Source organism: Filicampus tigris, chromosome 4, assembly GCF_054856515.1.
Source record: "Filicampus tigris isolate MCC_2025a chromosome 4, RoL_Ftig_1.0, whole genome shotgun sequence".
In the NCBI taxonomy this organism is placed as follows: Eukaryota; Metazoa; Chordata; class Actinopteri; order Syngnathiformes; family Syngnathidae; genus Filicampus; species Filicampus tigris.
In genome coordinates, this window is record NC_141220.1 from 14,349,289 (window position 1) to 14,361,462 (window position 12,174).

Here is a 12,174-nt window from a genome sequence, read left to right on the forward strand (position 1 = left end):
TCTTCCTTCTAAGTCAGAGCAGTCTAGAAATGTCTATTTTTGGGGGGAGGGGGGCTTTTTCTGTAAACTTGTCTCAGCAGTGTAAAGAACATGTTTAATGTCCTTGAAGCGAAAATGCTGAAGTCAGGCTAAAAAGTTCAAATGCTGCAGTCAGGCTAAAAAGTTCAAATGCTGCATTTTCACACGGACTTAAAGTCCAGCAGCATTTGTTCAACTTGTGTGGGTGCGCTGCTGACAGTTGCCAGATGTCATCCATGTTGCCATCTCAGGTCAAAAATGTATTAACTATGAAAACTGTAAAGTATTTAAGTAATTCATCACTTTTGAGCTGGACATATTGGAGTGACAAAAAAAGGTGTAGATAGAACGATTTTATTAAATAACTTTGTACAGGTTCCAACATGGCAAAGTGTTGATTGAACAAATAACTTTTTTTTCAAACTTATGTACAACAAAAACAGTTCAGAAGATGTTAAGGCTGACGGATCGGCTCATCATTTTCCCGATGAGCCTAGAGGTGCTGCTGCTGTTTCCCTTCTCCCCCGCGGAGGCTCTGGCCAGCTGAGCCTTTTGCAGCTCCCTGAACACACAAAAAATGGTCAACATTCTGCTCCAAAACATGCACCTGCTCTTTATCAGCTTAATATACAAGACTTCAAGGTTATATTTGTTGAAAAATGAACTGGTTTGGTGGTCCGCGTAGTATTTTTCATTGAATTATTTTATTACAAGTTTTTTTTCATGCCAAATTTGCCGACTAAATTAAATCACAGGTTCCGACCTACAAACAGAACCCGTCGCAAACAGAGGACCCTACAGTATTTAAACGAAGAACTCCATTGCTTTAGTTTGCCAAGCAACCACTCACCTTTCCAACAGGGCATTCTTGCACTTCAAGGCGTTGTTCTCTACTCTCAGCTGGTCGGCGCTACTCTTGGTCGCCGTCAGCAGCACCGGGTGGCGGATGAGATCTGTGGCGGAAGGGCGTCGGGTGGGGTCTGGGTCAATCATCAGCTGGAACACACCAACAGGTTAAGTTAACACCAGGACGCTGGCCGCACTCTGCTTCAAATTCAAACACATTCAGTAGTATCAATGTGTAAAAGGACGCATAAATGCCACTTTTTTTTCTTTTCCCCGGACTCAATACAAGAACTTACATTTGAGTACTCACCAATACTTGATAATGCCATTACATCTCATAATCATTTTTAAAAAAGTTATTCATTTTTCATCAAATACTGCTCAGAAACATAAAATGGGAACTTTCCTTGAATGCGGCTTAAGTTGTACTCAAATATAACACAACTGCAAGTTTATTTCACTTAAATGTAGCCTGTAACATAAGGCAGTTCAAATATGTGGTGTCTAGTACATACAGTAGATAAGATCCGAAAAACAACGGTCTGGTAGAAATGAGTATGACTGCAAATGCCATGTTACCTCTGTGTGTTAGCTACACAATTAAATGATAAAAAACAAATAAGAGATTGCTTCTTGAGAATACCACACAAGAGTTACACAATAATACTGACAAGACAACTCAAGTCAAGCTTTGTCACATGATCGCTTACTTCTGTTTACTTGATGTGCCTCACCATAAATCAGTCATTTTAATGTACCTATCAATCAACCAAGAAAATACTCATAGGAATCACCCTGCTTGTCAACTGTGTTTTAAATGTTCAACATAATATCCTACCTTCGCTGAGTTCTGTGTAAAAGGAAAAGTCGGATAAATGTCTTCATTTATGGCTCTGATGTGGGCAGTATACACTGTAACTCAATATCAATAAAACCCCGGATCTTAAGCTATGGCTCTGACAGCGCAATTTTTCGCAATCTTTGTTTAAAAGAGGCAAAGTGTGTTGCTACGTATGCCATCTTCATAATGGGGTTGCACACACCTTGAGGAGGCTGACAAACTCTGGCGAAAGCTCTTGAGGCACAGCGGGCAGTTTCCCCCGTCGGATCTCGTGCCAAGCATCACCGTTCCTCGGAAGGGGCTCGGCCCCCGCTGCGCTGACCACCGTCAGGGCCAGGGCGAAGATGTCGGCCTTGGCCAGGTTGCTGCAGTCCTGAGGAAGACCAGAAAAGAAGCCACTGAGATTTGGATGAATAGAGACGATGACCGTTTTTTCAAGTTTTGACGACAAACCTCCTGAAGAACTTCATTGGCCAAATATCTGCTGTCACCTTCCTCCACTTGATGATTGTTGGCCCGCGTCACATGACCAAGATCACCTGCAATGATTGAATAATGAATCGACTTAAGGGGATAATGTTATGGAAAATGATATGGATTTATTTATATATACATATAGCGGTGTCTTGAGATTATTTTGTGTGTAAATAACAAAAGGGGAGTATAAAGATTTATACCATTTGTGTAAAGCCACGTCACGTCAGTTTGTTAAAATTATTATTATTTTTTTCTTTATCATTTGAGATCATGTTATGTTGTATCCCTCTTTGATTGTGGAAAAAACGCACGGCTAATTTAAATTTAGACGTGTCCATTTTAAAAAAAATTATCAAAAAATTATATAAATCAAACCTATTTTGTAGACTACATTGGTGTTGAGGCCGTCTTCGTCATCGCCCTCATCGCAGCTGCTGACAGACTTGCGGGAGATGAAGATGTTACCTTGAACAAAAATGAGAAAGAATGTCAAAACAAAACCATTTCCTGTTTGTTTCACAATAAAAGCCTTCGGCCAACTCACTGGGCTTGATGTCCATGTGCACCAGCGACATGGAGTGAATGTACTTGAGTCCGCGGGCCACCTGGCGGAGCAGGTCCTTGAGCTCCTGCTCCGACAGTCGGCCGTGGCCCTGGGTGTTGTCGGCCATCACGTCTGACAGCGTGCCGCCGTTGCAGTACTCATTCTGGATCAGCATGTGGCCTTCTTCCGCCCACGCAGAGTAGTAGCGCACCACATGCCGGTGCTGGCCTAGCACCGCATGAGCGTACACCTCACGCAGAGCGTTTTGCCTGCACAGAGCGGGATGGTTGGGGCACCCTTAACTCACAGTCAGGGTTATTATAGTTTGGGATTTATCATTTTAGTTTAGTTTTTATTTCGTTTTGACTTTTAATTTCTAATTCAGTGAGTTTTAATTAGTTTTTAGAATAGATTTGTTAGTTTTTATTAGTTTTAGTTTTGGAGAAAATGCTTAGTTTTAGTTTAGTTTTTAATAGTTTTAGTTTAAATTTTTTAGAATTTGATGTATTTGTCAGGTGCGGCTTTTTTTTTTTTTTTTACAGTAACAAGTGTTATTTATTCAAATAAAGATAACATTTGAAAAATGTATTAACTTACTAACAATGTATGAATAACCATCAACAAATAAAACATAACTTAAACTAGAACGCCCAGAAGGCGGTCATTTGACTGTTATGCTTTACATTTGACGATGTCACCCCGCCATATCACCTGCTATTTTGGCAGGGAATGGCCAATTTACAAATTAAAGTCATCTACTTGTAGCCAGCAGAGTTGTTTGTCAAATATCAAGCAGATTCGTCGTTCAATCGTTGTTGCAAAAAAAAAAGTGAAAAAAACACTGGGCGTTCTAGTTTTAAACAAGTGCAATAAGGTCAAGAAAAGTGCAGTGCATGAATGCTGCTTCTAAAGTGAAAATGCAGATGAAACAAGCAACATAAAAGCCTGGCAATTGAACAGGAGGGTGCAGACTTGTAACATCAAAATATATGTCAACAAATTTAAGTATTTCCATATTGAAAGTGGGGGAGTGGGTGGGTGAGTGAGTGAGTGAGAGACAGAGAGGTTTTTCCCCTGGAGCAATATGCCGCACGAGACCCGTCTCCGTGACAATGCATTTGCTTTTGTCCGAGACACAATCATAATCAAAATAATCCCAAATGGGGCTCTGTCATTTTCTCCCAACTTTCGCCATTATAATGTTGTTTTAGTTTTGTTTTATACCCATCACACCTAATTGTAAACGCGTTACGTCACTTCAGACGTCGAGGTGCCGTACGGCTGTACAACTGTCGCAAAACAATTTAAATTATCACAAAAGCTTACAAAGACGAAAACGAATGGTATTTTCGCTACGATTATCGTTCGTTTTAGTTAGTCTTGGGAGCAGACAATGTTGTTTTAGTTAGTTATCGTTTTTCCAAAAACATTTTCGTTTATATTTTATTTCGTAAGCGAAAATGTTTTTTTTAATTTTAGTTATTTCGTTTGTTTTAGTTTACGATAATAACCTTGCTCACAGTCCACATTTAATAAATACCACAGGTAGGACAAGACTGTATCGGGACAACGGCAGCACAACACAAGCACAGGTAGTAGCCCGGTACCTTTTCCCACTGGTTTGGATTTAAGTAGATGCCATGGAAAGCAATATAGCTTTGCTCACAATGTGAAAGAAGAGATGGTATGATACATGGAGCATGGGTTAGTGTGCTATATTTTAAGATAACATTAAATGTTAAATGTTAAAAATACCGTTTTCATCAATCAGGTATACTCAATGTATTCAGGTCATGGTGCGTCATTCCTCATGTTTTTTCAGCGCTTGGAACACTGGGATGCCGTATTGATAATATTTAACTCCATTTTCTGAGTTCTGTTTACTGGACAACTCTGGCAAAAACCTGTAGTCACTCTAAAATCACACTCACGCTCTCACCGCTATTAGGTGTGCTGTACAATATTTGAATCGTGTAACCATATTCAGAAATTATTCAACATTTTCCTCCACGAATAATGATTTTTCATCAGAGATCATTTCAGCTAGGGAACTACTTCCCCGTTGGTAAATGAAGGCTCAATGAAGGCTCAGCGTCCATGATTAAAAAGGCCTGTGTTCAAAAGTCGATACTCACTCATCCACCGATCCAGCCAAGGGCTTTTTAGAGCGCTTGATTGCGTAGAGGCAGCCGTCCAATCGCTTCACACACTTGTACACAGCGCCATACTGACCGCAGCCAATATTTTCCAGTTCCAGGAACTCGGAGGCATATCGCGACACCATGTTACTCTGCATTATGGTGACCCTCTGGGGAAGAGAAATGTGTGTACTGTTTAACCCAAAAATTGAGGCAGGGCTTCAATTTAAAAGGGACACAATGACAAAAAAAAAAAAATCATCATAAATTACCTTGGAAGGTGGCAATATTTCCTCTTCGTCTTCGACATCGCTTGGCTCCATGTCTTCACCACTGGAGCTGTGTGAGGACCCAATTTACATGTTTTAGCAAAATGTGAAGCCTGGAGTGGACAATTAGTTACTCTTTTTGTAAAAGGGTGGTTATTAAAAATAAAAAAAAAATATATATAGATTTATATTAGGGGTGTAACGGTACACGTGGGTGTATTAATACGTTTCGGTATGGCATGTTCGGTTCGGTCCACTTATTAGCGCGAACTTACGCACGGGCGCTATTGATTGACTGTTGCATGCGGGAGAGGAGAATGGCGACACAACAGTGAGAGCCAGAAAAGAGCCAGAGCTCGAAGGTCCCCCTTACACTGCGGTCTCCTGTTTGGGAACATTCTGGCTGCCCTGTTATAATCGCTGATGGGGAAAGGTACGTGATTAAGTCTGAAAGTTGTGTGCCGACATTGCTACATGAGATGGGCGGCAGTAGCACGTCTAACATGCACGGCATCATCCGACTGTGAATGTTTCTCAGACGAGGGAGCCAAAATGTCAAACTTAAATGGCGAGATTTATCATATTGTAGCGTCTTCCAGGAACACGGTGTCAGACGTAATTTAATTATCACGTTTTTACTAATAATTTACTTTCTCCGCTGCTCCACTTGCTTGCCGTACGATGCATTCATGGACCTCGGAAACATCACAACTCAGCAACACACAAATCCGACCACAACACAGATAACCCAATTCGTTACAATATGCTGTTCAACATGTCAACTTGTCTACACGTAGCCGGGGTTTTTTAACAACCGTATATTTCCCCCGCCTGCGTTGGAATACGCATAAAAAAAACGCATCCACAGTAACCGCGGAAGTGCGTTTTCAAACGCATGCCAAGCCTCTGGGTGGTAGTAGTTAGCCAAATACTGTCCATTCAGAAGGAACTTCCATCCTTTGACGTCACTTCTACGAAAGCAAAAACACGGCGCCTAACCCGTTCAGGAGAACCAATAAGAGGTCAGAATTGCTTTTAAACCTTTCAACGAGAAGCAGTGGTTGGTTGCGGACAAATAAATAAGCAAAAAGCGCATCGAGAATGGCTATAACCAACGCAGCGCCGCGAGAATCCATGTTAACTAGCATGAAAACACAAGTCGCGCAATGACGTCAAAGCATTGTTGTCGCACGGTGACGACGAAGTTTTGCGTTTTCACTGAAAAAACTCCGGAGACGTGTGGATGATAGGGCTAACCGCAGGCTTATAGCCGGCATTTTCAAAACCCCCAGCTACGTGCCTTGAAGGCAAGTAAACATACGCGCATAGCCACCTGTCTAACGACATGTGTGAAACGCCTTTAAGTGGCACGCCTCCCTCTGCGTGTGAGCTGTGAGGAAGCATTCAAGCGCTGGCCGCACCTCCGCTCCTCGTTGAAAATCCTGACGCGCAGTGGAACTTTATTGCTTACATAGCTGACCATGGCAAGCCGACCAACATGACAAAAAAGACCATCTATAAGCCTTGTTTTAAAACTTCTGTGGCTTGAGGTGGGAACACGTCCAATCTGGCTGAGCACCTCGCTAACCGTTGCGGGTTAAACAGCGACAGCTTCTGATGCATTTCTAACACTTACCGGTACCTAAAAAATAAGTAGAGCTGTCGCATTTCTAACATTTACCGGTACCTAAAAAATAAGTAGAGTGTGAATTATTTTGTTTACAATTTCACGAGGCATTCGCTGAGCTGGGAGCGGATTAGAAACGAGTAGGCAAACACGCATGAACACACGCACACAGACAAGCAACATTACCTTCTAGTCATTATCAATTAAACGAACATATTTGCTTGACCGTTACGGTGCAAATGTATTGTCAATATCAACAATGGATGACATGAAATGCCGTCAAATAGGTCAAGAATATGGCATGTAATGTAAAAGCGTATAGTGAATAAATACACATGTACTGTATGTACATACATTGACATGTATGCATTATGCTTATATAAACGTAAATGCAGGCATTGATCTCATTTTTAAAAATGTCGTTCTTAAAATCAGAATTGGCTAATTCTGTGTTCAAAAAGCTCAGAGGCTATACAGCTGCATATCTGGCCATGAAAATGATCATAACCTGCTCAATACTGTATTACAGTAGATGTAACACTAATGGCTTTATAAACATCTGTGCACATTTTCTACTAGTGACGTTTAAAATAAATGAATAAAAACTAGTTTTCTTAAAGTTTAATTTACATGTAGTCTTATAAATATAAATCAAGTGTAGAAAGAAACAGTGTCATATATTTATCTCACTCCCCTATATGTGTGCAAATGTTCACAAGTGTTTAACACTGTTTAAAATGTTATTTTCTTAGAGTGTATCCTAATATTTTGAATTAGTATTTAAAAAAAAAAAAAGTTCTCGTCAGTTTTACTTTTGCCGATTTTAGATTTTTGTCAAGGTACTGTTTCGGTACCAGTATTGAGGTATTTTATGCAGGTATAGTATCGAAGTCAACATTTTGGAAAACACAAATTAGAGCATTGACAAAATCCTTAATTTCATTTTTTCTTTTTTTAAATCAGTCAGTTGGGGGCAGCAGCGGAGTGCATGGTGGGGGTGGGAGAGTTCACAAGCACACACCAGACTTTACGAGCAAGCATGAGGTCTTAGTTCCCATCCAAAGGTTGGAGGTGAGCAACCTGCTGTGTAATTAGCTGCTTTTTACATTCAACTGAATTTTGAACCTGCGCCTTCAGTGTAGCACTATGTTGCGCTACTCAACTCAACTTTATTCATAAGCCAGAAAGGTTAGGGTTAACCAATATATGGCTTAAATACACAATGTTATATTCTCTTTTGTTTTGTGTGTCAAATTTATAGTAAACTGCAATGGGGAGTGACAACTAGCTTGAAGTAAGCACGCGATGCCTCGTATTTGGAGAACTGTGCGATCGATTAAGTGAGAACGAAGGAACCCAGTTAACATACACGTTCCAGTGTGGCCTCTTCCTGTTGTTCCTTTGCTGCGTGGCCGACTGGATGATCAGGGAGTCGGGGGTGAAAGGGTTGAAGTTGACCAGAGGTGTATGACGTCTCCTGCCACTGTCGCTGTCTGTGTTAGACTTTGACAGCATCGCCTTAGGTTCGTCATTCTTGAATAGGGAACCCTTCCCGCTGGAACCCCTGACACGGGATAGAAGGCTCTGGAACACAAGCATAATTCTTTTAGTGCACACGTACCAGCACAAAGCAGCTTAAAGGGTAACTCAAGTCAAACGTTTTCTTTGCAACAATGTGTGACCAAACCCAGAATACGGGTGAGCAATGACGTTCGCAATGCGAGCCTCGTGGCACTTTGACATCAATTTCAGCCAACAGCAGAGTACAGTATAAAATCCAAATGAGCTTGTAAGTTTTTAAGTGAGAAGAGTGGCTTTAGACGCCAATTCGAGGAGTAGTGGGTAGCAGTATTGCTGCTTTATTCCTTCATGTCACGGGTACGAATCCCGCTCCGTGCTTTATTTTATTTGACTAGGTTTAGCCACTCTGGAGTTATAAACGAGCCGTTTTGTTTCAAGTATCTATTGAAGAATTGAACAGGCATGCAGTTGAACAAATTAGATGTAGCTTGTGAAACAAATATAGTTGGCAAAATTATTATGGCTCAACAAAAATAAAAGGTTATGATTAGGGTAGGGATAGACCGATTATCGGCCGGGCCGATTATTGGGGCCGATATTTGGCATTTTGGCGATTATCGGCATCGGACTTTATATTTTATTTTAAGTCCGATAAATTAAAAATTGCTTTATTCGTGCTTGCTGCAGCATGCTTCTCTCCGTGTTTGCTGCACGACTTTCCCTGCTTGCACAGGCAGATTGGCTCGCCCAAAGCACCATCTGATTGGTTCCTTGTGAAGTGATTAACAGCCAATCAGTGTAAAGCTGCGTGTGTGCTCCCTGTCCCTGCTCTCTCTCTCTCTGTGTCTCCTGGACGAGCCAGGCACATATACAACTGGAGTCGGCGAGTTAGTAGTTCAAGGTAATGCAATAGACTTTGCCGGAATTTTAGTAAATGTCAGTCTATTATAACACACTTGTAAATAGGCTTGTCAAAAACATCGATACTAATTTTGAACAGATACAATACTAGCTTGCTGTGGCATCGATATTACCGATAACAAACCACTGACTTCGATACCAATTGCGCTTTGCCAACGTGTGCTCCTAATGGTCTGCTGCCCCCGCACGCACTGCCGAAGCCTGCCCCGTGCGCCTCTCCCTCCTTGCTCTGCCGAGTGCAGACTGCTCGTCGACTCCCTAGTTAGCCGCACGGAAAAGCTACGAACGAAGTAGGATCAATTAGAAGAAGAAAAATTTAAAAAAATAAAAAGGTGTGTGCGCACGGCGCAGCGCGCATCCCTGGCCGGGCTCCTGCCGCCGAAGCTGCGTCACAATAGCACGGAAGCTTGCCCCCACCCGAGCTGCCATGGCTCAAGTTAACCTCTCCCCCAATGTCACAATGTTAATTTGCTTTGTGAATGACATGGCTCCTGAGAGAAGTTCCTGATATCGGGAAATGGTGATAAAAGTCAGACGTGAGTGCTGTACATGGTGCAAAAATTGATTGCAAAGTGCTGCATGTGAAAGTCTGGTCTTGGAAACATGCTTATTTTTCTGGCTAGTAGCTGCATTGAGGATTCACTTTTATGTTTTTGAACTTTAAAACAAAGATGTGTGAAAGATAAAGATTTCAGTTATAGTGGATTTTTAAAAAAGTATTTACTGTAAGGAGATATTTGTTAGACATGCAGCTGAGCCCTGCACTTTTTTTGCGAGACAAAGTTGTCTATTTTTTAAGATCTAGAAAAGCGTTAACATCTTGTAAACCACTAAAGTTGTTTAATAAACATGGTCTTAAAGGCATTTAAACAAAGTCATGTGTTGGAGTTTTTATTTTTTATAAATTTGACACCATTTTACCCACTTTTTCTACAAATAAATATCTGCTTCAAATATCGGCCGCCTTGACTACTAATAATGGGTATCGGCCCTGAAAAAAGCATATCGGTCTATCCCTAGATTAGGGTAAGGATAAGTAGGTAGTTAATAATAAAATGAGGTAAGGTACCGGCAATCTTAGAAAAAAATAAAAAAAAGTTGGCCTTAGAATTAAGAAAGAGTTTAACCCCCAAAAATAAACAAAAGGTATGGTAAGGTTATGATTAGGAAACACAAAGTTACTGGACTAACATTGCCCTTACGACCACAGCAAGCAGGACAGTTGCCGGTCAAAGGCAAATAAACCACTTCCTTCACTTTGTTTTCAATTAAAATACTGTTTTACAAATAGAGAAATAATATGGTCTGTTTCATGTAATGTTATGGAAACATACTATAACAAAAGAATTACCATTAACATTTTATCCAAATCGCACAACACTACTTGTGGATAAAATAAATAAATGAATAAAAGGCAACGGTTATTTTTGCCGTGACCGGCAACTGTCCTGCTGCGGTTAAAAAAAGAGAGAAACAAAATCATTGGTTGGTGCACAAATACCCTCAACGTGTGCACTAAAAGAATGTTCATCTAGCCTTAAAACATACTGTAAGAGTTATTTGGAGTGAAAATGGAGGGGAAACAGTGCAGTCATTGTCTATGACCATGCAGTTAGTTCACATTACAGCTGAGCTACAGTACATTAGACTATTACGCAACAGCACCCACGTTTAGTGGGTCACTGGGTTGCCAACTGACATAGCAAAAAATGTTGACGTTGAAAACTCGCAGTTAGCACTCAACAAAGTTTCGGACGTTGAAAACTCGCAGTCAGCCCTCAACAAAGTTGCCAGATAAGATTTTTGGTGCAGTAAAAAAAAACATTTAAATCGTTGATGGGGGAGTACTTCTCACCTTTGGCGTGTGCGGCGTGTCAAAAAGTCGCAGTTTTCTCAAAGTTTTGTGCGGAGGTGAGTCGGGGCATTTGGGGATCGGTGATACCGATCCATCTTTGTTGGCCTGGCGATACGACTGCTCCGGTGAGCCGGCATGCAACCACGATGCTTTCTTCGGAGTCGGCGTGCAGGCTGCAAAGAGCTCCGAGCGTGGGGACAATAACTGTGATGGAGAGCCGAAGCCCTCTTCTGACCACATTTCATCCCCGAACGACCGTCTCAACACGGGGCTTCCGTCACCACCGCCGCCTTCCAATGGCGTGTCCACAGCGCCAGTTCGTATCGCCGTCGGCGAGTCCAATTCGTTAAAGCCAGACTCGTTGACGTCCTCAACCGATTCATCCTCGCTGTCGCTCGCCGTGAAATGGAGTCTCTGGCGGACGGGACGAGATTTGGGCGAGGGGGAGTCCTGCCAATGGCGGCCGTAGGTCGACATGCTAGCAGAGTTGTTTTCACTCTTGGTAAAAACTTAGTCGTCGAGAAAAATAAACAAGCACTACTTCTATTTTTTCCACAAAAAAGTAAACTTTAAACTACCTTGAGTGAAGGTATTCCAGTTGCCAACACGTAAAAAGTCCGCTAGCCCTGAAAAGGCTTTTTTTTGGTGTTTTTTTTTTTTTTTACTACTAGACCACCACGTTGAAAAAGTGGCCGACCTAATTCGACGGGGAAAAAAAAGGCATTAAAAAGGTTAAATTACCCGCATCAGTCGGGTATCGCCCTACGGACCTGCAATTCACTTCACTGCGTCCCCGACAGCAACTTAAAATAACCATCAGACAGTTTAAATAGAAAAAAAAAATAACGTCTCGGTATGAGTCCACTGGATTCTTGTCACGCGCGAGCCAACGTACTTCCCGCGACCGTTAGTCATGTGATGCCGGGCAACCAATCAGAGTGCGCCTGCGAAATCTGAAAACAAAAAAAAAGGAAAAAAAAGGCGTTCAACATGAAAGAGTAGGGGGGCGTGACGAATAAAGCCAGCTAACCCTTTTATTTTCGAAATTGTTTATAAATAAACAAAGCGTAACCGACTTTTCCCCACAACTAAAAAGACAAAATAAATAGTAATTATT

At 41.5% G+C, this 12,174-nt stretch overlaps 1 protein-coding gene across 1 annotated transcript; it reads right to left on the reverse strand.

Moving 5' to 3' along the window:
- Window positions 1–356: 356 nt before the first annotated feature.
- On the reverse strand, window positions 357–11,975 carry wee1 (WEE1 G2 checkpoint kinase). The gene is made up of 10 exons (XM_086028649.1): window positions 11,058–11,975; window positions 8,130–8,344; window positions 5,137–5,203; window positions 4,862–5,034; window positions 2,727–2,995; window positions 2,558–2,647; window positions 2,159–2,244; window positions 1,908–2,078; window positions 869–1,014; window positions 357–580 (listed from the first exon to the last, which is right to left on the reverse strand). Exons 1-10 carry the CDS (start codon window positions 11,532–11,534, stop codon window positions 463–465), a joined length of 1,812 nt encoding a protein of 603 aa, XP_085884775.1. The 5' UTR covers window positions 11,535–11,975; the 3' UTR covers window positions 357–462.
- Window positions 11,976–12,174: the final 199 nt, after the last annotated feature.

Excerpts from the sequence above, each read along its gene's own strand:
- wee1 (XM_086028649.1), bottom strand. The coding sequence starts at position 11,534 with ATGTCGACCTACGGCCGCCATTGGCAGGACTCCCCCTCGCCCAAATCT. Across the intron at positions 2,648-2,726 it reads GCACATGGACATCAAGCCCA|GTAACATCTTCATCTCCCGC; the intron begins GTGAGTTGGCCG and ends TTTTTGTTCAAG. Across the intron at positions 1,015-1,907 it reads AGTTTGTCAGCCTCCTCAAG|CTGATGATTGACCCAGACCC; the intron begins GTGTGTGCAACC and ends GGTGTGTTCCAG.